At 39.1% G+C, this 27832-nt stretch overlaps 3 protein-coding genes across 9 annotated transcripts in view; 2 read left to right on the top strand and 1 right to left on the bottom strand.

Moving 5' to 3' along the window:
* KRIT1 (KRIT1 ankyrin repeat containing) lies at positions 1-19774 on the bottom strand. 4 transcript variants are annotated; one of them, XM_039706315.1, is made up of 17 exons: positions 19453-19774; positions 18659-18780; positions 18218-18377; positions 17033-17125; positions 15970-16099; positions 13628-13871; positions 13244-13359; positions 12674-12817; positions 11399-11555; positions 11026-11133; positions 9254-9410; positions 7142-7293; positions 6340-6506; positions 4516-4603; positions 2617-2823; positions 2194-2310; positions 1-1742 (listed from the first exon to the last, which is right to left on the bottom strand). In XM_039706315.1, the coding sequence occupies exons 2-17, from the start codon at positions 18758-18760 to the stop codon at positions 1674-1676; spliced, it is 2211 nt and encodes a 736-aa protein (XP_039562249.1). In that variant the 5' UTR covers positions 18761-18780; positions 19453-19774; the 3' UTR covers positions 1-1673. The 4 variants fall into 4 exon arrangements, with proteins under 4 accessions (XP_039562249.1, XP_039562259.1, XP_039562269.1 ...); XM_039706325.1 differs by lacking the exon at positions 18659-18780; XM_039706335.1 differs by lacking the exon at positions 18659-18780 and having other exon boundaries at positions 19705-19723.
* A 582-nt stretch (positions 19775-20356) lies between these two features.
* LOC120499609 (basic proline-rich protein-like) lies at positions 20357-21292 on the top strand. The gene has a single exon (XM_039703504.1). The coding sequence runs from the start codon at positions 20357-20359 to the stop codon at positions 21290-21292; it is 936 nt and encodes a 311-aa protein (XP_039559438.1).
* ANKIB1 (ankyrin repeat and IBR domain containing 1) overlaps positions 21040-27832 on the top strand; it is an 85554-nt gene continuing 78761 nt past the window's right edge. For 2 of the 4 annotated variants that reach the window (XM_039706294.1, XM_039706301.1), the window contains exon 1: positions 21040-21456. The gene's annotated coding sequence lies outside the window, so the exon portion shown is untranslated. Of the gene's footprint in view, positions 21457-21682; positions 21704-27832 lie in introns of those variants that run through there. The other 2 variants (XM_039706271.1, XM_039706286.1) reach the window with 2 other exon arrangements.

Raw genomic sequence — 27832 nt, 5'->3', positions numbered from 1 at the left:
TGACTTGTTGCAAACAATTTATTAGGTAGTAATAAATAAGAATTTAGCAGAAAGGACTATACAGCAATAAGGCATATTGATAGTATAGTTATATAGGCAACTGACACACCTTCCTAACATTTTCCTCTAGTTTTCTAAGAAAGTGCTAGGTAGAGAAATGGATTTCTGATACCAGTGCCAAGTGATAGCAGGGATGCACGATGAAGGACCTGACTGTTGCATTATTTACCTTAAATAAAGCATAACAATCCATGAAAATTTACTGTTATTTAGGCCTGTGAAGTTTAAGTAGAAAATTACAGCTTGCTAAGAAGAATACAAAATACAAGTCTCCTGTTCATGTTTTTAACAGCTTACTACTTTAATTTCTCAAACTGCAGTTACTAGTAAGGTATGAGTAAAGTTACTATACAACAGCACAGTTCTTCACATTCATTTTAGCTTTTATTTGAAAACTTAGAGGCAAGTGCTAATTTTTATTTTTTTATAAAAGCTTTTTTTTTACAAAATATTGCACACTGTTCTAGCATGCAGTTTACACGGAAGAAATAGTCAAGTGCACTTAAAACCCTGAAATACAACCAGAAACTTCAAAGATTTGTGTTACAGATTCTATTTTAATGTACAAGGATATGTTTCAGACTGCATAGAATCCCACCTTATGCTTGGGACCCAACTTGTGGAGCCCCAACCCTGACTCTACAAAGAGCAGGCAGAATGCTTACAAACTGTTTCTGATGTCCTTGTCATCTTCATTCCTTCATCCTGCACTGCTTTTAGCCTGAAGAAACTGAATTGATCAGTAAGAAAATTAATTTAAGAGAAATAACTTAGTACCTCCTGTATGAGCTTTTGTTACTGCATATGTGTTGCAATCCAGGGTAGGATTTATAAAACTTTCTGAAGTCCTCTGGGTAAGGTTCATCTGTAAATCCCTGTCTCCCTCTCCTCCATACATACACTTTATATTGCACAGCAAAAGTAAAAATTCATTTTACAAAACAAGCATGCTAAACATTCAATATGGCTTCTGAATGATTTAAAGTATTTCCCTTTTGGCATCCTCATGCAGTACTTTAGAATAAATATGAATACAAAGTATGAGAAAGTTAAGAGTAAAAATAAAGCAAGCTAAAATGTTTGTCAGAAACCAAATAAAAAACAAGAGTTTATCAAAAGTAGTTGCTCAAAGGTCTAACTGGTCTTTTAAGCACATTTATCAATAGTATCTTAAAAATACAGGGTGTCTACAAAATACTGCAACATATACCACCTCCTTGATGTTCCACCAATGACACGAAAGGTAAATAGGTTAACTGAGACTTGCTTAATGGCACTGGTAGTCCCATATTTCTCTGGGAACAACAGCTTTACTGGATTCATGCTCGTCGAACTCGGTAAACCATTTAGATTTCATCAGCTTTATTGGTTAAGCTCAAGCCCTACAATAGTTAATATATGAAACACAAAAATACTTATAAAAATAATAGATATGTTGTATAGTTTTTTTTAAAAAAATAAACCATGCAGCTTCTGTACAAAGTTAAAAAAACTGTACAAATTGACTTTTCTATTGTGTAAAATTCATATACATGGAAGTCCTGTTACGAGGAGGAACAAGTTGTTTTTTGCTCAGCCATCAGATGCCATCTCATAACTATTGTTCATTTCCATCACTCGTTTCTTTCAGTTGGCATTAGCTGGCCATTTAATTTCATCAGGAGTTTTACAACGAGTCCTGCCTATGTAAAGGGAAGCAATTCAATTCTATCAGCATTTCAGAACTATGACAATCAATTACATGACAAAAGCAATTCTCAGTTTTATCCAATCTCAAACTCCATTACTTTTGATCATAAAGTTAGTGGTTCCAGCTCTCTGAATCTCTTTATATTTGGAATTAATCTAAGAGATGAGGGATTGGGCACATGCAAGAAACAGTTTCAATTAAACAAAAGGTTTATCCTAATGATTATAAATGCATTTTATGTATTTTGAATTCGGAAGGCTTCACACGCTAAGAAAACAAGCAAACATTCTAAAATATTAATAATAAAGTTTTAAAATAATTTTGTGGGGGCTTGGCTTAGGCTTCTTTTATACTATGCAAGGGTGGTTAATCTCAAGAGGCTTGTGTATCTAATTTAGGAAAAAAATAATTGAACATAAAGGATGTAAAATGATAGTGCTTACCTGCTTGGTATGTACAATAAAGCTCATTTTGTTTTCCAGACTGTGGATTTGAAAACACGTATCTCCATCTCCCAACTGCCACATAAAGCAACCGTACTTTAGGCTGAGGAGTAAAGCCTATGACCAAATGTAGGAAACTGTCACTCAGAAAATATCCTCCATACTTGCAAACTGAACTTCCCTTCATTCACAAAGACAGGATTCAGACATAAACCACTACATTCCACAATGCAGTTGTAGTTCATAAAGTAGTAAAGTGAAAAAACACAAGACTTTGTTAGTGACTTATAAAGACGTTAAAATCAGTGGAATTTTCAGTCAAGTTTAACTAAACAGCTGGATGGGAAATGACTTCTAGTACAAAGATTTTAAGAGAAGAGAATTAAGTTTTATAGTTATTACTGGCAGTTCACTTAAGCTGACCTTTGTTTCCATGTTGAGGAGGTGCAGCCCTTTTACGTTTACTCCTACATACACTTTGATGACTTTATGGCTACTTGAACTTGCTTTGGTGAATATCTGTCCTGTGAAAAAAGCTGCTCCGTAAGTAGGAATTTCCCAGCAATTCTGCAAGAACATGCGCTGAAGGTGATGCATCTCCTTACTGACACCTTCACTGGTGCTGAGATTCTAAAAATAAAGAAACAATGGCAATCAACAAGTCCTTCCAAACAGTTGTGATTGTTTGAAGAAAATCCACTGTTCAGTGCAATCCCTACTAAATGCTTATTTCCAAAGTGCCTTCCCATCAGCCATCTTCCTACAGCTAAATTAAACCTTGGAGCCATGGAAGGGCTCAAGTGCTAGAAGAGACTGAGGCAAAACCCAGAAACCTACATAAGCCTTGGAAATCTGAGCACAGACACACAGCCTCTGAAGGGCCCCACAGCTTTGCCTCTCCCAGAATTAACTGGGACTTGAGATCAGCAGCTGTGCACCCATCTGACACCAAATGCATCACAATCCTTAAAACGAAGTATTCTTCCTCCTTTGAGGGAGTCCAGTCCAGTGAGATATGCTAAGATGAGCAAGTACCTCCTTCCAAAAACATGGATTGTTTTTTTCTTTTCTAAGCAAAAGAGAGGTGCAGATTTCTTTTCATTAGTGGAGCCTTCATTCAGAATGAGACAGATTTCTGTTCCTTCCTCTTCAGTTAAGAGTGCAGCAGTCAGAACAAACTATTGCTGGAGTGCTCCTCAAACCAGAATAATAACAACCCCCTAACAAATAAAAAATTGGTTGGGCTGTGGACAAGATCAGAAGCCACGACACGAAGGAAAACACAAATCTTCCGCAGTTAGAGGGCCATGACTGTAGGTGTGGTAGACAGGATCAGCTTCTCTGGATCCATACCCTGCCTTAGAGCTTACCTGAATTCTACACAGCCATTTCTAACACATAAAATCTTCAGAACAAAAGACTGCAACTTCTTTCCCCTTCCCCCCATGCCCCACACCCCAAAATAATGTCCCAAAAGCAGAAGTCAAAAAAGCTAGGCTCATTCTTACATATAATTTGATGACAGAGTAGATGACTTTGCTACACCATAGTCTTAGACCACCATCACCCTCTCCTTCATCTCTATTAAAAAGAATAGGAATGATCTGATAATTTCTGACAAAAAAAGGTGTGAACACCAAAAGAAAGTTTATGACTGAGTAATCTCATGTCAAAACCAGCAAGGTTTGAAAACATTCACTAGGTGCCTCTGCAATGTTTCCTGGCAGCTACCTTTAGTGATGCACATCAGCTGGTACAGTTCTCTTTCTGACACACCTCACTTCATCCACAATTACTTGTGAAGACCACAAATTTAATCTGACCTCATTTGGAACTCACAGCCCTCAGTTAGATGCATTTTTACACAAGCAGCCCAAGTCCAAAAAATTTAACATTGTTGCTCAATTAACTGCTCTAAACAAAGGAGTTTGTGTATGTGTGTTTGTGCATGTGTGTGCACATCAGCAGCACTACCAGGTCCCTGAGATACAAGTTACACTGACAAAAAGGACTTTGGGGATCTATTGCTACAAGCGGACATGGAAATTTAAATCAGAGTAGATTTTTTCACACCTATGCCTGAACTGGAATTGTACCCAATACAGAGCTAACACTGAAGGTAAATGAACAGATAACAAACATATTGACTTCTAACAAAGAGATCTGTAACTGTACAAGAAATATATTCCACAATGAATTCCAAAAATTCAGAGCATACACATTTTTAGCTTTTTATACCAGTATTTCTGTTCATTAATTGACAACCAAACAGTCAAAAATGTTTAAGAACAGGATTTTCTACTACCTGCTTATTTATCTTACCTTGTATTCATGAAGTATCCTGTTTGTCCAATGAGGAGCTTTGCTTTTTAGTTTAGTTATTGGTACGATAGATTTAAGATTTTCTTCACTAAGAGAAAAACAAAGAGCAACAAAGCTTTTCTTCACTAAACAAAGTAAGGAAAAAGAACCACGTCTGCCACAGTGTACCTTCAAGTCATATACTGAGCTAGACAGTCAGCTCCTACTCCATCTTGCCTCATCAGATGAGATGGTTTCCTAAGATACAGTGCAATTCTCAGTTAATGAAGATCCAGCTTTACATTATGTGTAAATAATGTAAAGCTGTCACACATCATGGACGTGGCATGGAGAGGAAATGCCAGCAGAACACACAACACATACTTGGCTAGAGAGCAGTTTGGTGAATTCCAGGTTGGAAGCCAAAATTATATATAAAATGCCATTTACATCAGCATATCACATACTTAGAAAATATGACAGACTGTAGACACTCTTCCTTTCACTCCTGCAGTAGCACTACCAGGGACCCAGCCCAAATAATTTCCACATTGAAGTTATATATTATATTACATGAAAGAGAAGCTACTTACATCAACTGCCTTTTTAAAAAACCTAAATTGCAGAAAAGAAAAAAACCCAAAAAACTAAAAGGCAGAATGCAAGCCTTTACTAGTTTTTTACAAACAACAACTAGGGATATATTTTTGGAATTACCAGTCTTTTAATGAACATTTTTGTCAACCACGGAAAGAAAAACAGATTATGAAACTCCTCATCCATATGAAGAAGAACTATGTGAAAATGGATGGAAAGCATGTCCAAATGGCTTTTTATCTAGCCAAACCTATCTTTGCAGGTAGACCTGTTTGTAGAGCCAAAAAACTTCCACTGAGCAGGATGAACTTGGAACCACAGTATTGATAGGCCTCAGTGTGGAGAGGAGCACCACCCTGCAGCTGCTGGGAGCCAGCAGGGAGTAGTTTCATGCAAAACTCAGCTGCACTGAACTGCACACTTGTACAAGAGGACAATCCCACTTAAACCCCGTTCCCCTCATGCTCCATCGACTGGGTGTTCAGCTGCAGGACAATACATGCAAAAACCCATCAGGCCAAGGCAGCTCAGCTGATGCTGTGAATAAGAGAAGATGAGAAGCACAGCAGCATTCCAGAACAGCACAGCTGCAGTTCCATGAATGAAGTGAGGTGGAGACGGCAGGGGGTGAAGGTGCACACAGTAGAGAACTGGAATCCTCACGGGCTTAGATACTGCTGCAGAAATGTATGTGGGAAGAACAAGCCATCCCAAAATAGCTCAGCTACTGTTCTTCTGGCATGCAGAGAGAAGGGGAGAGAAAAATACCATCTGGCTGAGCCCTACTGGTGCTATGGGTTTGACTAATTTAGTACAGCATTTCTCCTGCAAATGACAGGAGACACAATATCACTGCATGGTCTGTCCAAAGAGGGAAAATCAGTCCCAGACATTGGTCCAACTGCCATAGTAAAATGTTTCTTCAACACTGCTCAAGGCCTCAGTCCTGTCAGAACCCTTTAAATAAATGCTGTTGTTTATTTTGGTATTACTGTATCTCAGGACAGATTTTACATACTACAGAACCTCCACCCCTCTGTCTAGGACTGCAATAATTAAGATAAATACATTTTTACATACAATGCCCAACTTCTATTAATGCTACAAGGGTTACATGATTACTCTGAACTGTAGCTCAGTGAAGAAAACCAACAAATACATCATACCTAAAGTCTGAGGTTCCATAGGAAGTGCCATCTAAAAATACTTAATCTAACCCATAATTTTAAATTTTAAACACATACTCACTTTAGAAAGCCCTGTTTATGTTTCTTGCTCTCATAATTTCCATAGACTATTTGTAGAAGAAGACTTGCCAGTGTAATCAGCTTTGCATCAGGTGATGTATAAAAACCTTTCAGTAAATTATATCTGGCCTCATCAAAAAGTATAAGAATAGCCAAGGGATCCTCAATCTGTTAAAAAATATTTAAATAATATTATTTCTTTGTAAAAAGGAAAATAAGCTTAGAAACTATGAATAGCATTTCTCACTGATTCAGAGACAGGAGACAAAGGTGTGATCCTGACTGAAGTGTACATTTTAGTGGTGCTTTGTAATAGAAGCATTGTTTTTCATTTACTTACTTCAACACTTCACTGATCTAACAAACAAATGAAAGGCAACTAGCACACCATACCCAATCTAAAAGTTCACAGAAATATCAGTATATGTGGATTTCTTCCCCCATAAATTCATTTTTGGTAATATGTTTGAATAATCCCATTGAAATTGACCAATTAAATAACTGAAAAACAACAGCACAAGGAATAAAATCAGGCAGGTTGTTTTTAGCTGTATGACAGACAGAGACTGACACATGGAGACATTGGATAAACCCAACTGAGAGGGTAAGAAAGAGAGAGAGAACAAAGATGGCAGGAAGACAAGAGAGAGGAAGGGAAGAATGTGAAGACTCAAACCATTACAGAAAAGGAGATGTCAGGTTTAAAAAAGTTTGGAAATTACTACAGTCACTATACACTCTGAGTGTTGACAGTCCAAGTGTTGTGAGTCTGACCATAATTTCATTCACTTCCAAGTCCTGACCTTTTTTTCTATTTCCAGTGGAAGTCTCACATCCCTTCTCAGGAAAAGCTGTGAAGTTTCCCTTTGAGGATCCAAGTTTGTCAGTTCAGTGAATATTTCAGGCCAGTCTCGAATATGCTGCAAAGGCTTGTGATATGGCTTCAGCTGGAGACCTAAAAAATAACAGGTTTGTTTCTAAATAAACAAACAGAATAACCCAGCACAAACACACACACATACACATAAATGATTAAATGCTGCACCAAACCCAGAGTACCTGAAATTGAGGACTCATTAACAAACCCTATGTCTTCCCTATGTTTTCTAAACTGCTATATAGAAAAGATTTTGAAAATATGGATTTATTGAAAAAACTCTTAGCATCAACTCACTAAATGCAATAGTTTCTCAAGAGTGAAGTGCTATTTAAGAATTTAATGGAGTACCAAGACTGGCCTTCAAAACACAGTAATAAAACACGAGAGACTCCTGTCTCTTTTATTGTGGCAGAAATATAAAGTCCAATAATCTTATTTCTGACAGAAAAATACAGATATAATTTGTCTCATAAATGTATCTGCCCTTTTTGTATATATATAAAAACCACAAACTTTTCAGAACAGACATTCTTCTTTTCAGAAGACATTCTTCTTTTTAATCTGTAAAATGTCTTGATTCTTAACAGGCTAAAGTCAATCAATGTTTCATGTTCTCTTGTGTATATGAGAGCTGAGAAATTAATACAGAGCTTTCAACTACAGTCATACTATGTACCAGAGTCTGTATCTTTGGCTTACTCACTCACCCTGTCTGTCCTTGGGTTAGCACTTGGCTTTTCCTAGGAGTGAGGCTCTAGGAGGCTGTATCTGCCTCACGCTCACTGCTCTGGCTTTCACACTGTGGCATTTCACATGATATGAAAAACGTAAATGGATACATTATAGTGCAACATCTTTCACTGGGAACAATCTGTTCATTTAACTTATCCATCTTACATTCAAACACAGAAAAGCATCATCTGTTCTACAAGCAAGAAACATACTGTCCTTACAGTTGTACAGAAACTGCAACATACTTTATAATGAAACTTGTCCATTAGTTGTTTGAAGCCATAAATCAAGAGCTCATTTTCAAATCTAGGCTAAATATCTAAAGAATTACTTGCTGTTACACAAACAATTTATCAGTGAGCTCTTCCCCCAAATGCAAGGGTAATACTTCAGTGATTCTATGACAACATTACATACATATTTAGAAAAGGCAAAAGCAGCAATACTTTAACCCTCAAACACTTCCTTTCCTTCACATTAACATCTGTGTTTAGCTGAGGGTTACACTAGTCATAAAAATACAACTGTAGCACTGGCAACAGTAAATAAAATTTTAAATGCAAGGCTGCTGTGTTAATGACACTCCCAACACAGTATCCTACCAGACCACAAGTGAGCTTTGTAATCCACAAGGTGTCCCATAGCTATCCTATTGTAGCAGTACTGTTGACCACATTATCTGAAAACATCCAACCACACTTGCTGACTCTTGGGCTTCCGCTTATCTTCTAGTATGTGTCTCAAACAAAAACTGTAATATCTTTTTATGCAGATCGGAAATACCAAAAAATACCACAAATATAAATATGACATTTTACATCAGAATTCACTCCCATCAAATATATTTGAAAACTTGTTTATCAAAAATTATTTTGATGCAAAACACAGGAAAATTCCTATGATTAAAGGACCTAATGAAAAAACATTAATTATCTTAATTAGTAGTTTTAAAACGACTGGACATTGGTAAAAACTACATGAATGCAAATTGAGATAGTCTGGGAAGAAAAATACGGATAAAACCAGGATAAGCTGCTAGTAAGGTCTATGACAGGCAAGCTGGAACAGCCTCATCTTCCTGGATGAAATACATTATAGGTGCCAGAGTGATAGAGTCAGACCTATCAAGGGTACCCAAATTAAAAGCTAAAACTAGAGAAGCTCTCCACAGCTCTGAAAGCAGTTTGAAGCCTGTCAGAGAGCATGTCTCCTACTCTCCTAAGACAGCATTACTTTTTCCTGAAGGCAAACAGAAATAAACTATGATAAACCCTCAAGGGTAACCATTGTCCCTTTTACTTACTGAGGTTCTCAGAACAGATCCAGATAGTGAAGTACTGCTGAGTTTCTTGAGACAGGCGCATGCCCTCCATGATCTGCTGGACAGTTGTGTTGTTTCCGTGTTTCAGCTCCACTGAGCGGTATGACCCGTCCATACGATAAATCCGTGCCTTTTCATACTACATAAAAATGGGCACATATTACACAAACCATTTGTTAAAATCCTTTCTGTTTGTGTTTCTAGAGAGGAAAGTAGTTTTACCATCAGCAACATTGGGAAAAAGAACATTGCACAACTCCCACGTATTTATTATTTACCCAAATTGCTTGTTTCATGTTCTGTGCAAGTTCTTATATTGTGTTTTTTACAACAATAACTCTAAGAAAGATCTTGCTGGTATTCTGAGGACTTCTGTCAAAGGCAAGTAGGTATTTAAAAGTTCCCAGAGGGATCTGTGCTCAGTGCCTATGCATATCCCAAAATGTTCACTTTGGTATTACCTATGAATTTTTCTACCCTATACTAAAAGAATTTATTTTTAGAGGGAAGCACCACCCTTTACTCAGAACTCACTACAAGAATACAATCTCACTAAGTCTTATAGTGCTCCTGTAATAGAATCTAAGTAAGTCTTATAAATAATAAATCATTCTCCCCTTCAGATTTCACTGAATTGCATGTGAGCCCATAGTGTGTCTTCTGAAAGACATATATAAACATACATCAGGTGCTTAAAGCATACATACTCAAGTCATAAATCAATGAACTGTCTTGTTTTCATTTCTGTAACAGATTAGATGTTTCAGCTGCTTGAATAAAAACATTTCAGGAATTTGTTATTTCTCTTCCTCATATCTACTAAGTCATCAAGAATTGAGTTCCTAAAAACTTCTGGAAAAAAAAGATGGATGGCTTGGAAAATGACAAGTGATTGAAAATGAGGTCGGAATAGAAAACATCAGTCTATTTTTGCTGCAGTAGTCGCTGTCATTCCTACTGCAGTAGTTTATAGGGGTAGTTTATATATTGTATTAATTAAATAGTAATACATGACAACATAACATCATGCATTACACTCTGAAATCTACTTAAAACGTGTCCATTAGTCTTTAGAATCGTTCACATGATCTACTGCATAGTAAGATCCTTAAAATGAAGGTCATCTCCTTCCTTAATTATCTTGGAAAATCATTCATGCAGAGTGAAATGAAGATAATTTAAAACATTAGAAAAACTGACAGGTTTAGTACCACCTACTTACAAGAATACAGGTTGCATCTGAAGTCAAGGAAAAGAAACAAGTGGGATTATATCATTTGACTAATTTTAAATCTAGTTCAGGATAAGAGGAATTGCATTGTACATTTTGTTTCCTATCCTGGCTCAATCTCCACTGGCTTCCAAGGAAGCCTGCACTGACTAACTGATGAAAAGCCTATTTCATAGAAGCCTGCATTTAGCCAGGTGAATGCTCCTGCTTATCAACTTATAAGACAAAAATGCATAAAGAAAGCTGATGGTTGCATGATCAAAAATAGACATAAAATCAGTAGCTCATGTGACGCTCCTGTAAGTAAATTGAAACATCATGTTTACATGTCTTACATGTATTTCTTGAGCCATGAAACAGAATAGAAACATTTAAAGAGACAAAATGCCAGTTTGCCAATATATTTACTCTAAATTTCAATGCGCTGCATCTCTAGTAACAGCCAGAAATGACCCTAGCTGTTCTAAAAGATTAAGTGTAAACTAACTATAAATTTAAAAATATTTAGAAAATAAACTCATACAGGTTTATTTATGGCTTCCTTCAGTAGTTTTGCAGCTTCTTCCCACTCATTTTGTTTGTTCTCTTCACAGACATTCAGTGGAGATCTTCCCTGTTGATCAGTAATGTGCTACAAACAAACAGAAACACCAATTCTACACTGATTTCACTGGAAACAGGTAAATATTTACACATTTTTAAGACAATTAAAATCCTTGATACCAGAGTTCAAACATTTAATTGATACACAATGGGAAAAGCAGAGGTAATCAAAAACATTTAACCATTTTTCAGTAATTGCTAAACAAGATCATTGATTTGACACCAAAATATTTCTCATACAAAAGCTAGAAATTGTTGCTAATCTGCTATTTCTATACACAAACAGAACTTACTCTGTCAATTTCAGGATGGTTTAGTAGAATTTGTACTATTTCAGCATGCCCACCTCCAGCAGCAAAATGAAGAGGAGAGCTAAGTTGACCATTCAAAAGATTTGGATTGCATTTCCCTTTCTCCAGCAGCATTCGAGTGGCTTCAACTTTTCCATACCTGCAGACATGTTTAAATCAGAACAGAGACAACAAATATACAATAATTTTTTTCAGATGATCCTAATTATGAATAAGTGTTTTATCAGATTGTCCTATTTATGAAAAAGTGTGGTTTTGTTCACACTGAAGAGTTTTAGCTTTCAAATTACACCAGATACAATGGAATATAATTAAGTTTGTAGAAATTAATATCAATTCTACACTTCTTTGGTAATGACTGGTCTAGTAACCATTGATTGGATTCATGATAGACAAACAGAACCTTGCTTTAAGCTAGATAAGTTTGGGTAGTCGCAGCAATTCAGTCATGGCAAAACAGAGTCCAGCTTTGTCTGGAAAAAATAATCAGTGTGAGAATCAGAGTTCAGCTTCTGCTTGTCATGCAGACGGATCCTGAGGATTCTTAACCCCCATGCTTATAACTGGTAACTCTTGTGTGTATTTGATGTAAAAAGTATTTACAAACTTTCTGACAAACACTAAAAAGCAAGTAAGAATGTGGGCTTTTTATAATCAAGTTTGATTTTCATGTTATGCCCATCATCAGACACACTGACTGCAACATATACAAAAGACTAACTTCAAAGATGAAACAAAAGCATTTTTATGACTGAGAAAAGCTTTCAAGCACTTAAATCGGATTAAATCACAGAGTTACAGTCAGACATGTTGACCTCTGTAAGTCACCTAGTCTAGCTTCCCACTTAAAGTGTGTCCAGCACCAAAACATGCCCATCTCAGCTAGTGCTGTGCTGTAAAACTGCTCACAGGCTTAAGCCAACACAGTGTGAAAGTTACCATGCTAAAGTAAACCCAGTGCCTCCAGCAGGAATTAGAATAGTCAGGAGAGATACAAGAAACAATAAGTGATGACATGATCTTCACAACTGGTCTCCCCAAAAACCATTCAAATTAAAATTATCTCAAAACCTGAAGCAATGTTTCTCTTCAAAAGGTTAACACTAGCACATATTATAATGAAAGCATAAAAAGTCTAGAGTTTTTTTATTTTATTATTATTTATTCTTTTGGAGGCTGATAAATTATATAAATGATAGCGGTAAAGAATCATGACAGCTAGAATGCACTAGATTGGCAAAACTATGCTTGACTCACCAGCATGCATAATGGATTGGTGCCCAGTGGTCACTATCCAACTGATTAACAGAAAACTTTTTATCCAGAAGGTGGCTTAGTAAATCAGAGTCTCCTTCACAAGCACTGCGGTGAAGAGGGAAATCATCTACCCACTGGTGTTCCCTACGAATTAAAAGGGGAAGCAGGAAAAACACCTTTCAGAAATACTACAATTGAGAATATCAACTTGTTAAAAGTTACAACACAACACTAATCACAGATCTACACGAAGAATAAAAGAGAAGTTCATGCAGCTAAAATGTGCCAGTATTCATACAAATAGCTTTTTTGTCATGCAGAAATCAAGCCACAGCTGTATTTACTAGAGTAAGAAATGCTTCTCTAATGTTTATAATTTACACCTTTCTTGATTCATCCTTTAACTGTTGTGTTTCAATACTTAAAGATCTCAAATAGAATTTCATTTAAAATATATATTTTTACAGTGAAGCATAAAGTAATAGAAATCTCTTTTTAAGTCTACCAAGTGCTACTGTAATAAAACAAAACAAAATTATCCATTAATGAAAAAGGAATGTAACATAATACTTGTCCTCTGTGACACTGCTCATGCTACGTTGCCACTTTTCTCTTTTAGGAATCTGAATCTTTGAATAGTCTGGGGCTCCAAGGCCAAAGTATGGATTTATTACCACCTTGTCAACCTGTGAAGACATAATTTAAACACAACTGAAAAAATATCTTACTGAGATTAGGCTACATGATCCCCCATTCCAGTCCAAAGTTATAATAGTAACATTTTATAATGAAAGAGAATTATGATCAAATATGAGGATTTGAAAAACTAGTGCACACTTACTGCTAAATAAACAGCTCTGGTGTGACCACACACTCATATCAAATAAATGAATGAACTCTAAAATGAAAATATATATATGTTTCACAAATACAAAATGAAAATATAGTTCTTACCCTATTGGTATACTGAAGGTCAGATCCAAACAATGGATTATAGATACACATATCTGCTTTCTCCAATGCCAGCATTTTACTCTTTATTTCCAGGGCTGTATAACCCATGTGCAATGAGCTCTCTGTTTGACCAGGTTCTATAGCATAGGCAGGGTTTATTACATTTGTTTTAATTCTCTCAAGAGGAGATGGTCTGAATAAAGCTGGGATGGAGTGAGACTGGGTGTGTCGTTCATCCAACCATCTGCAGGAGAAAATGAGCAAGAAATTAATTTTCAGGTAGAAAAGGATCATTTTGGTCATGCCGTCCATTATTCTGTTTGATTAGGGATTGCATATATGCTAATCACACATTTGAATTTAAAAAAATAATTATAATTTGCACAGCCAATTTTATAAGACTAAATTAGTCCCTGAATGTGAAATTTGTTAACCACACTCAGTTAAACAGTTGTGTTTGCTCAATTCTGTGTGGATGCAAACTCTCAAAGAGAAGAAGATTATACACTAAGAGTAACACGGGTTGTAACCACAAAACCACACCAACATTTCATTTACTTCCAGTTTTTTAACAGTACTACTCTGAACAAATTTTGAAACTTAAAACAGTTTTTTTAAGGGTGAGTTTAAATATCTGTACTGACTTAAGCTTTTCAACTCACGTGTTTCATTAGGGAAAGACAGGAAAAGGCAGCAAACCAGAAGGTCCAGTCTCCAAACTGCCAAGTCTCTTTCACATAGGCTACCAACTGCCTTTTTATAAAGCTCTGCTGAAGTTTATTCTCTTCTCAGTGCACTCCTACTGACAGTCCTGAGGAGTTTTAGAGTTTTTTATTCTGTGCTACAAGGGGAAGTCAGTACTGTACACCTGCTGCATTTTTCCTACAACATATGCAATATAACACAGGGCTCAGGACAAGTTGTTCATCTCAAGTTTTGGATAAATATATTTATACTGAATTGTTAAATTGTTTTAGTGTTATATTAAGTGGTGCATTGAAGGTCTAAAGGCAGGTTTGTATTTAGGTTTCTGCACATGCTTTCTCACAAGCGTGAGGTAATAATGTGCTTTGCTAGAATATAATAAATTCTGTTTAGTGATTGAGCCTGGAAATAGAAGAAAGAGAAGTAAGCACATGCTTTGGACATCTACTGACAGACCACTTGGATCTTGTCTGTCCCAGAAGCATATGGAAGGATGGCAGAAGGTAACCTGCAGTTCCATGCATATGCTTAGGCCTATTTTTAAGTCCTAAATCCAAGCTATAATGTCCTGCAAAAGCAGCATTCTCTTCACTTACTCATGGTCCTGGCAGAAAGAACAGCAAAATTATAGCCATTGTGCTATAAACACTCTCTAAGGTATTTTCAGTCATTTTCTCTAAATATTGGTAAATAAATTAGTTATGGCAGTTTGAATCTTTGAGAAGTATTGTTTCAGATTATGTGTATAGAGAATAAAAAATATAAACTATTTTCTATTATACCTCCAAGGCTTCTTGTGAGGCATGAAACACTTCTAAGTAGAACTTAGAGCCTGAAGGCATTCAGCGAGCAGCAAATAAATTTAACTGGCATGGTGGTATACATGGAAATACTACAACTCTACTAATAAACTGTAAAAACCCTACACACAGAACCTTTTAGGCAATAGCCTGTAGCATGATATTTTACATTAGCCCAAAATTTCAGCTAACTTTATTACTGCAAATAAGTTCATACCCAAGTGTGTCTGGTATTTCTAGGTTAAGGATACATTAAAAAAAAAACAATGAAAAAAACCAAAACAACAACAACCCCAAAACCAAAAAACCTCTTCATGTATTCAAATTTTAAACTACTATAAATCTGGCTAAACAACTAATCACCTTTCTGAAAGTTAATTCCCTACTGCAAATAAATTTGTGTGTCTGGGGAAGATGCATTCCTTTTCTACAGGGAGATTTAATTTAAATGCAAATCTTAATGGTATACAATTACAGGATATTTGTACTACACTCTGGCAAATATTCTTACTCAAATGACAATTATGTTATTTACAGAAGATTAAACATTATGATTTTACAAAACATTCACTGTGAGCATGAACTTCCAAAAAGCTGCTTGATTTATATAAACACACCATTCTTGAGTTTGCTAAAAGACTTTTAGAAATATCTTGTCAGCGTTTCCATTTCTGATAAACATGAAGAAAATACCATGATGATTTCCTTCTTAACCACAAGAATGCTATAAAAATTATGTGTTACACTGACAAATGATCTTTTAAATATATATTTGCATTTTGATCTAAAATATAAATGTTTTCATTTGAATGTATTTTTACTGATGGTGTCTCTTACTTATCCAAGGCAATTAACATTTTTGCAGTAAGCGTAGCAAAGTGTGTGCTGGATTCACTGCAGACTCTCATGATGTCTTGTAAACAGTAGAACACAGGGCATCCAGGACTGTATGTATATTTCGTATTATCTAAAAAAGAAACATTCTCTGAAGACACATCAGTGAGAAGAATCTTATTTTCCCTTCTGCATCTTTTGTAGTTATACATCCCTAATTAAGACTACACTTTAGGGTAGCCTTAATTTTCTCCAAATAATAATTGATAGCAATTACATAGAATCCTTACATAGCAATTCACAACCCAACAGGCTGGCCTTAAAACCCCTATGTATTCTGTCACACGACAGTGTGATCAGGTTCATTTGAAGAATAAATGTTAAATGCATTCTGTTACCAGAAAAAAAAAAAAAAGAAAGATGACTCAGGACTAGGAGGGACATGTATTGGTATACTGGTAGCTCCACAATGGTATCCATTTGATAGGTTTTATCAAGTGTTATGAGTAAGGCAAAAATGAAGAAGTTTCCCCAAAAGCACACATTTTACTTCTATGTAAATACTTCTAATATTTCTAAAATACTTCCCTAACAAGTAATTTATTTTGCTTTCTAAGGAATTTATTTACTGTTTAGAGACTTACTTATTCTTCTCTGAGTAGAGAACATTGAACTGAGTAGGAGTCTTAGAGTTGCATTCAGCAAGTTCTACACAAGTTAAGGCCTGTGTTTTGAAATATAACCAAATGCACAAATACTGCTTAAACCAGAAGTGTGCTATTGCTACAAAAACAAAGGCAATACATTAAACCAAAGGTTTCTTCCTTGACTTTAAGGGAGTTTTGCGCCTGCCTGCAACTTTTAATGTTTAAATACAGAAAAAGCCATATATGATATTAAAACATATTTTGTAAATATGTAATGTATTACATATTTTAATTATACATATAATCATATATCAATAAGACAGATATATACAAGTTAAAGATGTCATACAAAAAAAGGAAACCCTCAAGTGAACTTCTGCTAAAATGGGTGCAGCTTCACAAATCATGCTCAGTGTTACCTTTCACAACAGTTGGAACAATGTAAAGAGAGGCCTCCTGGCCTGCTTTCTCTCCATCTAGAGGAAACTTCTTCATTAACACCACACGCTTTCCTAGCACATTATTTAAAAACAAAAAACAGACAAATCACAAAACAATTAATTAGTCATCAAAACAAAGAAAAAAAAATCTAGAGTTGGATATCTGAAAGCTTACCAGACTCAATCTTCCTACTTTCCAGGAAGAAAAAAATATGTTTATGAGCTATAGTCTAAAGAAACTGAAGAAAATTTAAATACATATGAAAAACTAAAAAATATAAACGTGTATATACCCATTAACATGAAAAAATTATATGACTGTAGACCTTTTTAACTCTTCCAACCTCAGCTGCATATTTTAGCAGTGTACAAACTAAGCTGGGCATACTTAATGTTTGGGCCATCTGAGTGAGTTGAATTAAAACTCTCCAGACTATGTAAGGAACAGAGTATTTGCTTTTAGAAGGCATTCCTCTATATGTATTAATTCTGTTATTCTGTGTTTGCTGCATTATTAGCTCTGTTATATCCACTCAGCTGCAGTTACTGTCACCTGCAACATTTTACCACGTAAACAACAGAAATGAAGTCCACAGCAAAGACCAGAAATCCTTTAGTCATTATACTTTATACCAATCTGGAAATGTAATAGGCTGGCTAAAACAAATTTGTCAGCACAAGTGTGATGTTCTTTGCTGTATCAGCTATGGAACAACAAGTTAAAAAAAAGTACTCATCAAATTCTATCTGTGATACAGTTTTGCTAGAAATATTTTCATATAGATACTGTCTTCTGAACAACTGACTTTATAATCTATCAGTTCTCTAGTCCAAGTTTTAGCTGAAGTTATGGATACAAAAGCCACTTTGATCTGGTTTACTGGAAGTTTAGCTATAAATCTAAACTTGAGGTGAAGAAGCAGCACAGAAAAAGATTCATTTATTAACAATCACTTAGTGGGCATTTTATAGAGTTGGAAGGAAAAGAAAAACAAAGGTACATAAAAGGTTTTAGCTGTATAGTTGGCTTAGGTTTTTTTGATGAACCTCAAAATGGATCTTCTTTCTTTATACTAATTTCATGCTTTTGCACAACTTTGCCATGCCAATTTTAAAAACATTTTATAGTGCTAGCAATAGTATATTAGATTAAAATGGTCTTACCTTTAATACCCTGATTGGCTGGTGAAATTGGTTTGGTGGCTTCTAATACATAATCCAAGATGCTCTGGGTTATCTCAGTGCCTCCTTGAAGTTTAGTTTCTAGCAAAACTTTCTTTCTTTTTTTCTTTTGGCCTTCAATGGGAACTTCAAGCAGCAAAATCTTTCAAACAATAATGAAACCAAAGAAGTTTAAGCACAGCTGAAAGAAGCACAGAACTTTAAAAACTATTATTATTATTATTTATTATGCCACTGTAAAAGTAGTAACAAAATTCAAGAAGTACTAAATGTTGAGGAATAGAATGGTGAAGTCAGAATGACTCTGCAGCAGACTAAAGAGCAAAAGACAAGGCTACATTCTCTTCTATTATATTATAACTTATTTACTATACTATTTAAAAAGCCAAATAACTAATATATAAAGAAAATAAATAGTTTTACTTCATATGATTTAGCTCGATATTCCCGAGAATTGAGGCTAGCAGTATTTTTTGGACGAATCACAGCAACATATGCATCTCCAATGTTTTCTGGGTTTCCCATCTCTCCTTCTTACTTTATCACTGGAAATAATGAATAAACAGGAAGAAAAGGTTCAGCTGAAAAAAACATCCAACAGCATACTAAACTTCAGGATGCAGTGCTCATATCCACTGATGCTTTGCATTATTCATTTATTGTTTTTTAGCTGGAGAAATGCCAATGGCTGATATAATTCTGCTTCCTTTTCATGAAAAGAGAAAACAGGACGTCATACAAATTTGATACAAATAAGCTTATTCTCTAACCCATTTTTAAAATAAAAGCAATGGGTTTTTTTTTTCCACTTTGTAACTATCTTCCCCATTTTGCAAACCAGAAAAAAAGGCCAAAGAAATTCTGAACTCTGGAAAAGATGAGAAATTGAAAAAGAAAGCCATTTCAAAGTGACAAGCACTGTGATTTATAAATTGTGCTGTAAAAATTATTGCACTTTTATGAGTGCAATCCACATGGATTTCAAGAAAATACCTGGTTTTATCTCCCCCCGCAAAGTAGAACAGAGTCTTGCCTACAGCCAAGTAACAAAGCTGATAAAAATAAACTTTAATATGGATTCATTTACTTAGTTTTATTTCAGTGGGGCTGCAAACTGGTGCACAATTCATTCAAATCAAATTTCTGAAAGGAATACATCTTTAGGGTTTTTTTTTAACTGATAGAAGCATTTAGATTTAAGAAAAAGCTTTGCTTACCCTTTTGTTAAACCAAGGTGACAATTCCTAAAGTCACAAAATTGTATGGAAATTATATGGAAAATCTCCTAAAGCAAAATCACGTATCAGCTTCCAGAAAGAAGGTTATGTCTGACCATTTCCACCTTCCAGCTGATCATTTTCTTCATCTGCAAATGAACACCCTTTCATTCCATAGCATCAGTAAGCACATGCTTTTTGCAGATTAATTCCTCCACATATTTTAAACGTTAGTGTTTCTAGCTTCTCCACCTCTTCTAGAAGAAACAGAGGTCTTCAGATTCCTATGCCCTTAGTCCAGTATTTTTCCTGGGATCAATACTACCTGAAAAGATATCGAAAAAACCTCAACATAAATAACAATAATAAGCATGGATATTTTCACCATCAGTTAAAGATAAATACATTAATTAGAGGATTCAATGGTGGTGTGTGAACAGTATAATATCTGAAGAGAAACAGCTAATGATTTCCAGTAGCAAATTTACAGTATTTACATTAGTATTTAGTATGCTATTTACAGTAACATCTAAAAACGTGAAACAAGCAACATGCTGACTTATGAGAACTCATACTTTAGGATATTAAGAATTTTAAAAGGAAAAAGAAACAACCATCCCTCATGCACAGCTGGGAAAGGCCTGCTCCTTGGGTTTCCTTACAGGTGCTTCGATACACAGGGTTTGGGTCATAGGCTGGTGTGGAGGGAACCTGCACTGACACGGCCGGGTCACCTGATGACAGGTGGCGAATAAGCACTGTCACTTATGCCAGTGCTCTGCCACTGCTCTGCACTGAGTCCAGTGCAGAATGAGCATGTCCGTGAAACCGACAGCGCCGAGACTTGCAATACGACTCCAGAAAACAGAGTGAGGATGAAGGGGGCGGGGAGCGGGGAGGTGTCATGTCAGGACGTGACAATAAACACAACCAGCTTCAGAAAACACCCTCACGAACTGATTCTGACCAAGCCCAGGTGCTAACACCGCGCCCCCATTCTAAAGGCTGCCGGTCACCCAGGCTTCCCCCAGCACCGCCGACCCTTCCCGGCTCCCGCAGGACCCGCCGGGAGGAGGCGGAGGGCGGCTCCCGCCGGCACGCCCGGCCGCGCCACCCCGGCCAGGGAGGAGGGAGGCCGGGGCATCGGAAGCCCCGCAGCGCTGCCTCGCCTCGGCACGGCCGGAGGGCGACGGGCGGGAGGCGGCCCCGCACCCCCGCATCTCCCGCCCCGCACCGCCCGGCCGGGAAACGCCCCCGAACTTCCCCGGCCGCGCCCAGAAGCCGCCGGGCTGCGGCCCCGAGGGGCGCTCCCCCTGAATCCCCGCGGGGCGGGAGCGGCTCCCCGCGCTCAGCACCGCCCCAGGACCGGGGTGAGGGAGGTCGCCCCGGCCCCGCTCCCTCCCTGCCTGCCTGCCTTGCCTTCCTCGGTGGCGCCTGCCGCCGCCTGCCCGCCGCATCCTCCCGCCGCGCCCGCCGCCCAGGCCCCGCGTTCCGGCCTGCTCCGCCCCGTCCCCGCCCCGCTCCCTCCCACGGCGCGGTGGATCCGCTTCCCGTCGGAGCCCCGCGGGCCTCGGCTGCCGATGAGTTTCCGGGTCGGCGGCCTGAACTTGTGTTGCCGCCGCCGGTTGTTGACCGCGGGCGGAGAAGGAGGGAGCAAGCCGGGGCTGCGGGCCGGGAGCGGGAGGCGCGGCTGGCGGGCGGGGAGGCGTCGAGGCGGAGCGGCGGCCCGGGCCCGCGGAGCGCCGCCGGCAGCAGCTGTCAGCGCCGCCGCCGAACAAAGGGGCAGCGAGCAGGCGGCAGCCGCAGCGCCGTGCCCGCGCCGGGGGCCCCGGCGAGCTGAGTGACAGCCCCGGCTGTCCGTGAGGCTCTCACTGGAGCGGGCACTCCAGAGGGCGCCGTACCCGGAGCGGAGCGGGAGAGGAGCGGCCGCTGGGCACATGGAAGCTCTGAGTGCCGGGCGCGGAGGCGCCGGGAAGGGCCGGGGAGAGCCCCTGTGAGGAGCCGGTGAGTGCCCGCGGCGCTGGGCGAGGTTCGGGCGGGGGCTGCGGGAAGGCACGGCCAGTGGAGCCCGCTCGCGGGTGAAGCCTGGAGGCTCCGCACTCGGGGCGTCGGCAGCGCCGCGCATCGCGGGGGGGCCGGGCCGGGAGGCGGCTCCGGGGGCGCCTCGGTGCCGTCGGCAGCCGAGGGGAGCGGAGAGCGGGAGGAGGGAGCAGCCGGGGTGCGGAGGTGAACAAGCGGCAGGTTACCGAGGGTAGTGTGCAGGGGGCTGTGGGGAAGGGGGATGGCGGGAGCCGCGGGCCGCCGGGCCGGGGGAGAAGCGGGGAGAGAGGCCGCCTCCGGCCCGGGCTCTCGGAGGGCGGGGGGCTCGCCCGGGAGCTGGCCGGGTGGGGGGATCGGAGCCAGCTCCCGGGGCGGCCGGGACCCTTGTAAAGTTTGGAGCTGCCGGATGGCCTGGCTTCAGCCCGGTCTGGGAGCTGGGCTCATGCCCGCCTTGTTCGCAGCCGGGAAATCCTGCCTGGAAGGCAGAAGCGAAAAAGTGTGAGTGGTCGGAGTGGGAGCGTGTGCTGCGGAGCGAGCTGTGACAGTGACCTGGCTTCCTGGTTCGACAACGCTGTCAGAGTAGCCCTTGAATGAATTTAAACGCTCGCGATCTCGGGGGTGTGGGGTTTTTGGTTTGGTTTTTTTGTCTGTTTGGTTTTGGTGGGTTTTTTTGTTTGTTTTTTGGTGGTTTTTTTCTTTTTTAACCCAGTCAGTCGAAAAAAATTTAGTCTTGATACCGTAGCAGTTTTATGTAAGTAACAGTGTCCCTCTCCCATGTCTAAGCACATACTGGAAATTGGGCAACTTCTAAAAATTAATCTTGATAATTCATGACTAGTCTACCTCTTATTTACAGTTCATATAGTATGCACAGGATATACAGAGTCATGAAAACATTCTCAGCAAAAAGCTAATACTACAGCTTAAATTGTTTGCATGGATCCCTCCATTATGACTAACCGTCCTTGATTGCACCTTCTTTGAGTGCATTTCTGTGCTTACCAGTTCCAGAAATGGAGCTTTAGTTGTAGACATAACATCAATAATGTGCTGTAATTTAAGCACATTCATTGAAGAGAGAGACGGCTTTTGAGAGGATTTTGGCTGTAGAGGTTAGCAATGAGACGAGGCTGTGTCTTCCTTACTTGTATGGCTGTTTTATCCTTACTTTCATCTTTTTGATTTTCTGTGTGAAGTGTGGTGGATTAATTTCTCTTTAATCTCTTGCGTACAGAGGAAAATTCCTCTTCTTCCTTGGGGGGGAAAACAGGCTTTAGTCATAAGGAAAGCAACAGTGTTTTTCAACTACTTAGAACATGTGACTTGTTTCTTCACAGAAGCAAATAGGTAGAATTTACAGCAACTTTTTTTTCTTTTTTTTTTTGTTGATGTTGAAAGAGTAAATGGCTGTATTTACAAATCACAGAAGACGCTTCTGAAAACTGTAATTCTGGGCTTTTCTGTGATCCTGTACTCTGTCAATTCCTTCTTCAACAAATTTTACTTCAGTCGTTAATCAAAAGAATAATATATTTTAGTAATACAGTCTATTATTCCTGAATTACAGTATTGCTATAAGTCTACTAAAAAGCTAAACAATGTTGGTGGTGCTCTGTACTCATGTATATATGCATCAGCAGAGTATTATGAATGAAGATTAATTTTAAAAGAAGAATTACAACAGTGCCACTATAACAATAATGTCAAAAGCCAAAACCCAAAAGTTAGGCAAGTAAGTTTTATGCAGTCCCTTTTATTTTTGCTTGTGCCATACACATCTAGGTAGGACTAGGTATGTATGTAAGTATGTGACTGGGTTTATTGCACAGAACATGGAGTTTCCTGGACATAGTTACATATTGCATGTGAGTTTACATGTATCTCTTATGTGTTCCTGTCTGGCCTACACACTTCAGAAAATTAAAGAAAGCTAAACATGTAAATATGAAAAGGAATGCCTCCTAAAGCTGCCAGCTTTTATTCAATGGAACAACTATAAAAATGGTTTTAGAAAATGTCATTATGGTTTTTTTCACTGTATAAAGCCTTGTTAATGCTATGGTTGTTTTATTCTGTCCTGAACAGTTTATCACTCCTGGTCCGTGACATCTCTGCTGTGATTGCTTATCACTATGTTTCTTTTTGTTTCAGTACTAGGGCTTTGTTTATTAATCATTAACTAGTTTGGCTAGCAAGTTTTGTGATTGTTTATTTTTATTTTTGTTTGGTTGGTTTTTTTTAAGGTCCTTTTTGCTTTGTGTATTGAAGGGATTTTTTTGTTAGGTTTTTCTTGTGTTGTGGGGGGGTTGTTCATTTGTTTTTGAGGGGTTTTGTTTGATGGATTTATTTTTGCTGTTCAGATGTCATGTAGTTACCGTTACCTGAGTAGTTCATTAACTTCTCCTTGGAATCTGATAACTAGAGGTTGCTGTCGGCAGTTGTCACTGTTGAAGTTTTGTCAGCTTTGCTAAGGTGACTCATGCCAGTAAGAAGGAAAATTGAGAAGCTGGAGGTTACTGATACGTGTGCTGAACCAGTTACGTTTCTAATCATATTACTGTGTTCGCATAATTGGTAATGACACATAGCAAAGACAGATCTGTTTTACTTGAAGAGCAGCCCTGTGGAAATTCTGAAATGTTCAAAATTACACGGAAAATTCTGTTTTCAACATTATTATCATCAAGCAAGACTTTTACTGCTTTTGCTTCCTCATCCCAAAATACAATACCAAGTAGTTTTCCATGGAGCACTATAGAAATCACACTTATATATAAATTTTAGGGGGAAATATTATTTCATGCAAGATTATATTACATTTTACATTGAAAGTTCAAGCCAGAGATGTCTACCTAATGTTTAACAACTGCTGTTTTCTTCATAACTGCTAAATGTGTTCCAGAATTATTGGAAACAGACGCCTTAGTCTTTGTTTGTGACAGTGGAAGGCCAAGTGCAAGGTCTGCACCTGGGTCAGGGCAGCTCCTGGTATTGGCACAGGCTGGGGAGTGAAAGGGTTGGGAGCAGCCCTGCCGAGGAGAACTCGAGAGTGCTTTTGGATGAAGAACTGAACATAAGCTGGCAGTCTGCACTTGCAGCCCAGAAAGCCAGTTGTATCCTGGGCTGCATCAAAAGCAGGATGCGGGAGGGGATTCTGCCTCTCTGCTCTGCCCTGGTGAGAGAGACCCCACCTGGGATGCTGCATCCAGCTCTCAAACAGCAAAGACATGAACCTGTTGGATCGGGTCTGGGGGAGGGACACGAACATGGAGCAGCTCTCCTGTTGCTGTTGACCTCATTTCAGAGAGACAAGACACAATCTTTTAAGGAGCAAAAAAAGCTAGAACTTTATTTTATATATATAGAGTTTTATAAACCCTCCTGTGTCTATGGTAACAAGCTGTTATTGCATAGTAATTGGTCAGTCTTGGACAAGGTGTTTTTATGTGCAAGAAAGGGTTGTTTGTGAGATACTGTTTTCATTCTTAAAGCTGAGACACTTGGGATTGTTGAAACAGGTGCAGGAAAACAGTCTTAATCTGTAGAATTCTTTCACAGGGAAACAAGTTGGTTTTTGCTGTTGCAGGCTTTTGTTTTCATGAAGAGCTGCTAGCTTTCCCACAGCTATGTCGGACTAGGATTTAGTTTGTGAGGCCTTGTACAGGACGAGGATTTAGTTTTAGTGAGGCCTTGTACAGGCCTGCTGTTTGCCAGCACACCCTCCTGTGAATAAAAGCTGAGAGAGTTGGGGTTGCTCACCTTGGAGAAGAAAAGGCTCCGAGGAGATGCTGTTGCAACTTTTAGGTATATAAAGGGAGCCCGTAGGAAAGAGTTTTTACTGGGGGCTTTTTTTATCAAACAAGGAACAAGAGTTTTTAACTATTTTAGATAAGGGAAACACTTCTTTTGACCTAAAGCTTATTTGTAGTACTACTGAACTCTTCCTGTTGGAGGATAATTGCAGCTAAAATATGGGATGGGTGGGGGTTTATGGAGCAGCTGTGTTACAGTGTTGCAAAGAAAGTTACTCTTGTAACTTTTCCTGTTTAATTCTGTGCTGACAAGGAAGGGGACAAAATTAATCCTCTAAAAGCAAGGTATATATTTGTGCATAAGCTTACACCTAGAAATCAACATTTGTACACAACCTTCAGTATAGTAACATTATTCTTTGACAATAACTTAGTGTAGTTTGTATATTACAGTCACAACTATGTAATATATAAACTATTTATAGTTTACTATAAATTAATATATTATTATTAATTACTATAATAATATATTACTACTATTACTATATTAATAATTCTGTATAAAAATAGTTTATATGTGCAGGCTTCTATGTTGGAAAAAATTAATTAAATTTCTTGGGGATTTTCCCTACTTAAAGGAGTTTCCCAGTGGCTTGTGATTAGCATGTTGACACACCTGAACAACTTGCAGTAACATGATATGGAAGACTTCCTATGCTCTCTCTGCCCAGCTGAGTGCAGTGACTTTAAGGTGCAATGGTGACAAGTTCCTGCCCAATGTCATAGAGGTGTGGCTCTTCTGTGAGTGCCTTACCTTCCCAAATGCCCTTACATAATACCTAGGAGCCTCTGCCCATGAAGCCAAACAGTAACAAGGATGATGGTTCATCGAGCTTGGTGCTGCCAAGGTTAAGTTGACCTGTACCCTGCATCAAATCTGCTCCCACAAAGCAAAAAGGATGGCTCATTGTCACAGGAGACTCCCTTCTGAAGGGAGCAGAAGACTCAAAGAGAAGGACCAAGTTCTTGGGGAAGTCTCTTGCTTCCCTGAGGCCTGGGTTAAAGATGTGGGGAGAAAGTTTCCTATCCTGGTATGGCACTCGGACTAATATCCATTATTGATTTTTTTTTTTTTCAGGTAGTCAGCTGTGAAGTTGTAACAAGAAGTGTGAGGGAAGAGAAACTTCAGGGTCCTGGTTAAGGAATCAGGAGCACAAGTAGTGTGCTTCTCTATCCTTCCAGTTGCAGGGAATGATGATGATGATGTCGCCAGGCCTTCTGGCGACAGACGGTGTACACCTATCTCAAAGGGAGAAAAATATCTTTGCACAGGAGTTAGAAGGGCTCATTAGAAAAGCTTAAACTAGACTTGAAGGGGGAAACTGATAAAACCAGACTCACTAGAGATAAGCCTGGGGACAGCACACCCATGTTTGAGGGATGGTGTGCTAGTGATGGCCTTTGATCTTCCATTTCAGTGAAGACAGTGGATAAAGATCCATGTGACAGCAAAGACCAGTGGTTATCCATGTGTTAGAAACCACAGAAGCATCTGAGATTGGTCATACAGGAATTAGGACTTCTCCCAAAAAGGTGGATGTATAAATAGCCTGACTGAAGTGCTTCTGCTCCAGTGCACACAGCACAGGCAACAAACAGGAGGAGCTGGAAGCCATTGTGCAGCAGGAAAATTATGGTATAATTGTCATTATGGAAACTGGTCATTGTGTGATGACTCACAACTGGAGGATTTCAGTGGATGGCTGTAAACCTTTCAGAAGGGACAGGCAAGGAAGGAGAAGCAATAGAATAGCCTTGTGTTTTAGGGAGTGCTGGGATTCTCTAGAGCTTAATTATGGTGCCAGTAGGGTTGTTTATGGGTGAGAATCAGGGGTAAGGCCAACACTGCAATATCCTGATTGGGAGTCTCTTATATCTAGCCAGCTTGCAGAGGCAGACAAAATATTCTCTGAGCAGCTGTGAGAAGTTTTACTGTCACTAGCCCTTGTTCTCCTGCGGAACTTCAACTCACCAGATGTCTCTTGGAAATACAATGCAGTGGAGAGGAAACGGTCTAGAGGAAACAGGTCCCTGAGTGTCTGGAAGAGAACTTCCTGACACAGTTGGCGAGTAAGCCAGCTAGGGAAGGTGTCCTGCTGGACTTACTGTTCACAGAGAAGCAGTTCTGGTTGATGCGATGATTGGAGGCTCTCTTGGGCACAGTGATTGGGAAGTTACAGAATTTTCAGTTCTTGGAGAAGTAAGGAGGGAGTCAGCACTCCTTACTGTCAGCACAGAACTGTTACCTTGGACTTCTGGAGGGCAGACCAGTGTATTGAGGAGACTGGTTGAAAAACTTCTAGGAGGCATTCCTAAAAGGGACAGAAATCTAGGGAGGATAGACATTTTTGAAGAAAGAAATCCTAGAAGTGCAGAAGTGCACTTGCCCAAGGTGCACTTGCCCAAAGAAGAACTGTTGGGGAAGAAGACCAGCCTGACTGAACAGAATGTTGTGGTTTGAGATCAGGAGAAATAGGAGAGTCTATAGCCTCTGGAAGAATGGGCCAGCAGCTCAGGAGGACTAGAAG

Source organism: Passer montanus, unplaced genomic scaffold (assembly GCF_014805655.1).
Source record: "Passer montanus isolate IOZ18808 unplaced genomic scaffold, ASM1480565v1 scaffold10, whole genome shotgun sequence".
Taxonomy (NCBI): Eukaryota; Metazoa; Chordata; class Aves; order Passeriformes; family Passeridae; genus Passer; species Passer montanus.
Note: the sequence above shows the minus strand (reverse complement) of the source record. Positions and strands in the feature narration are given on the sequence as shown.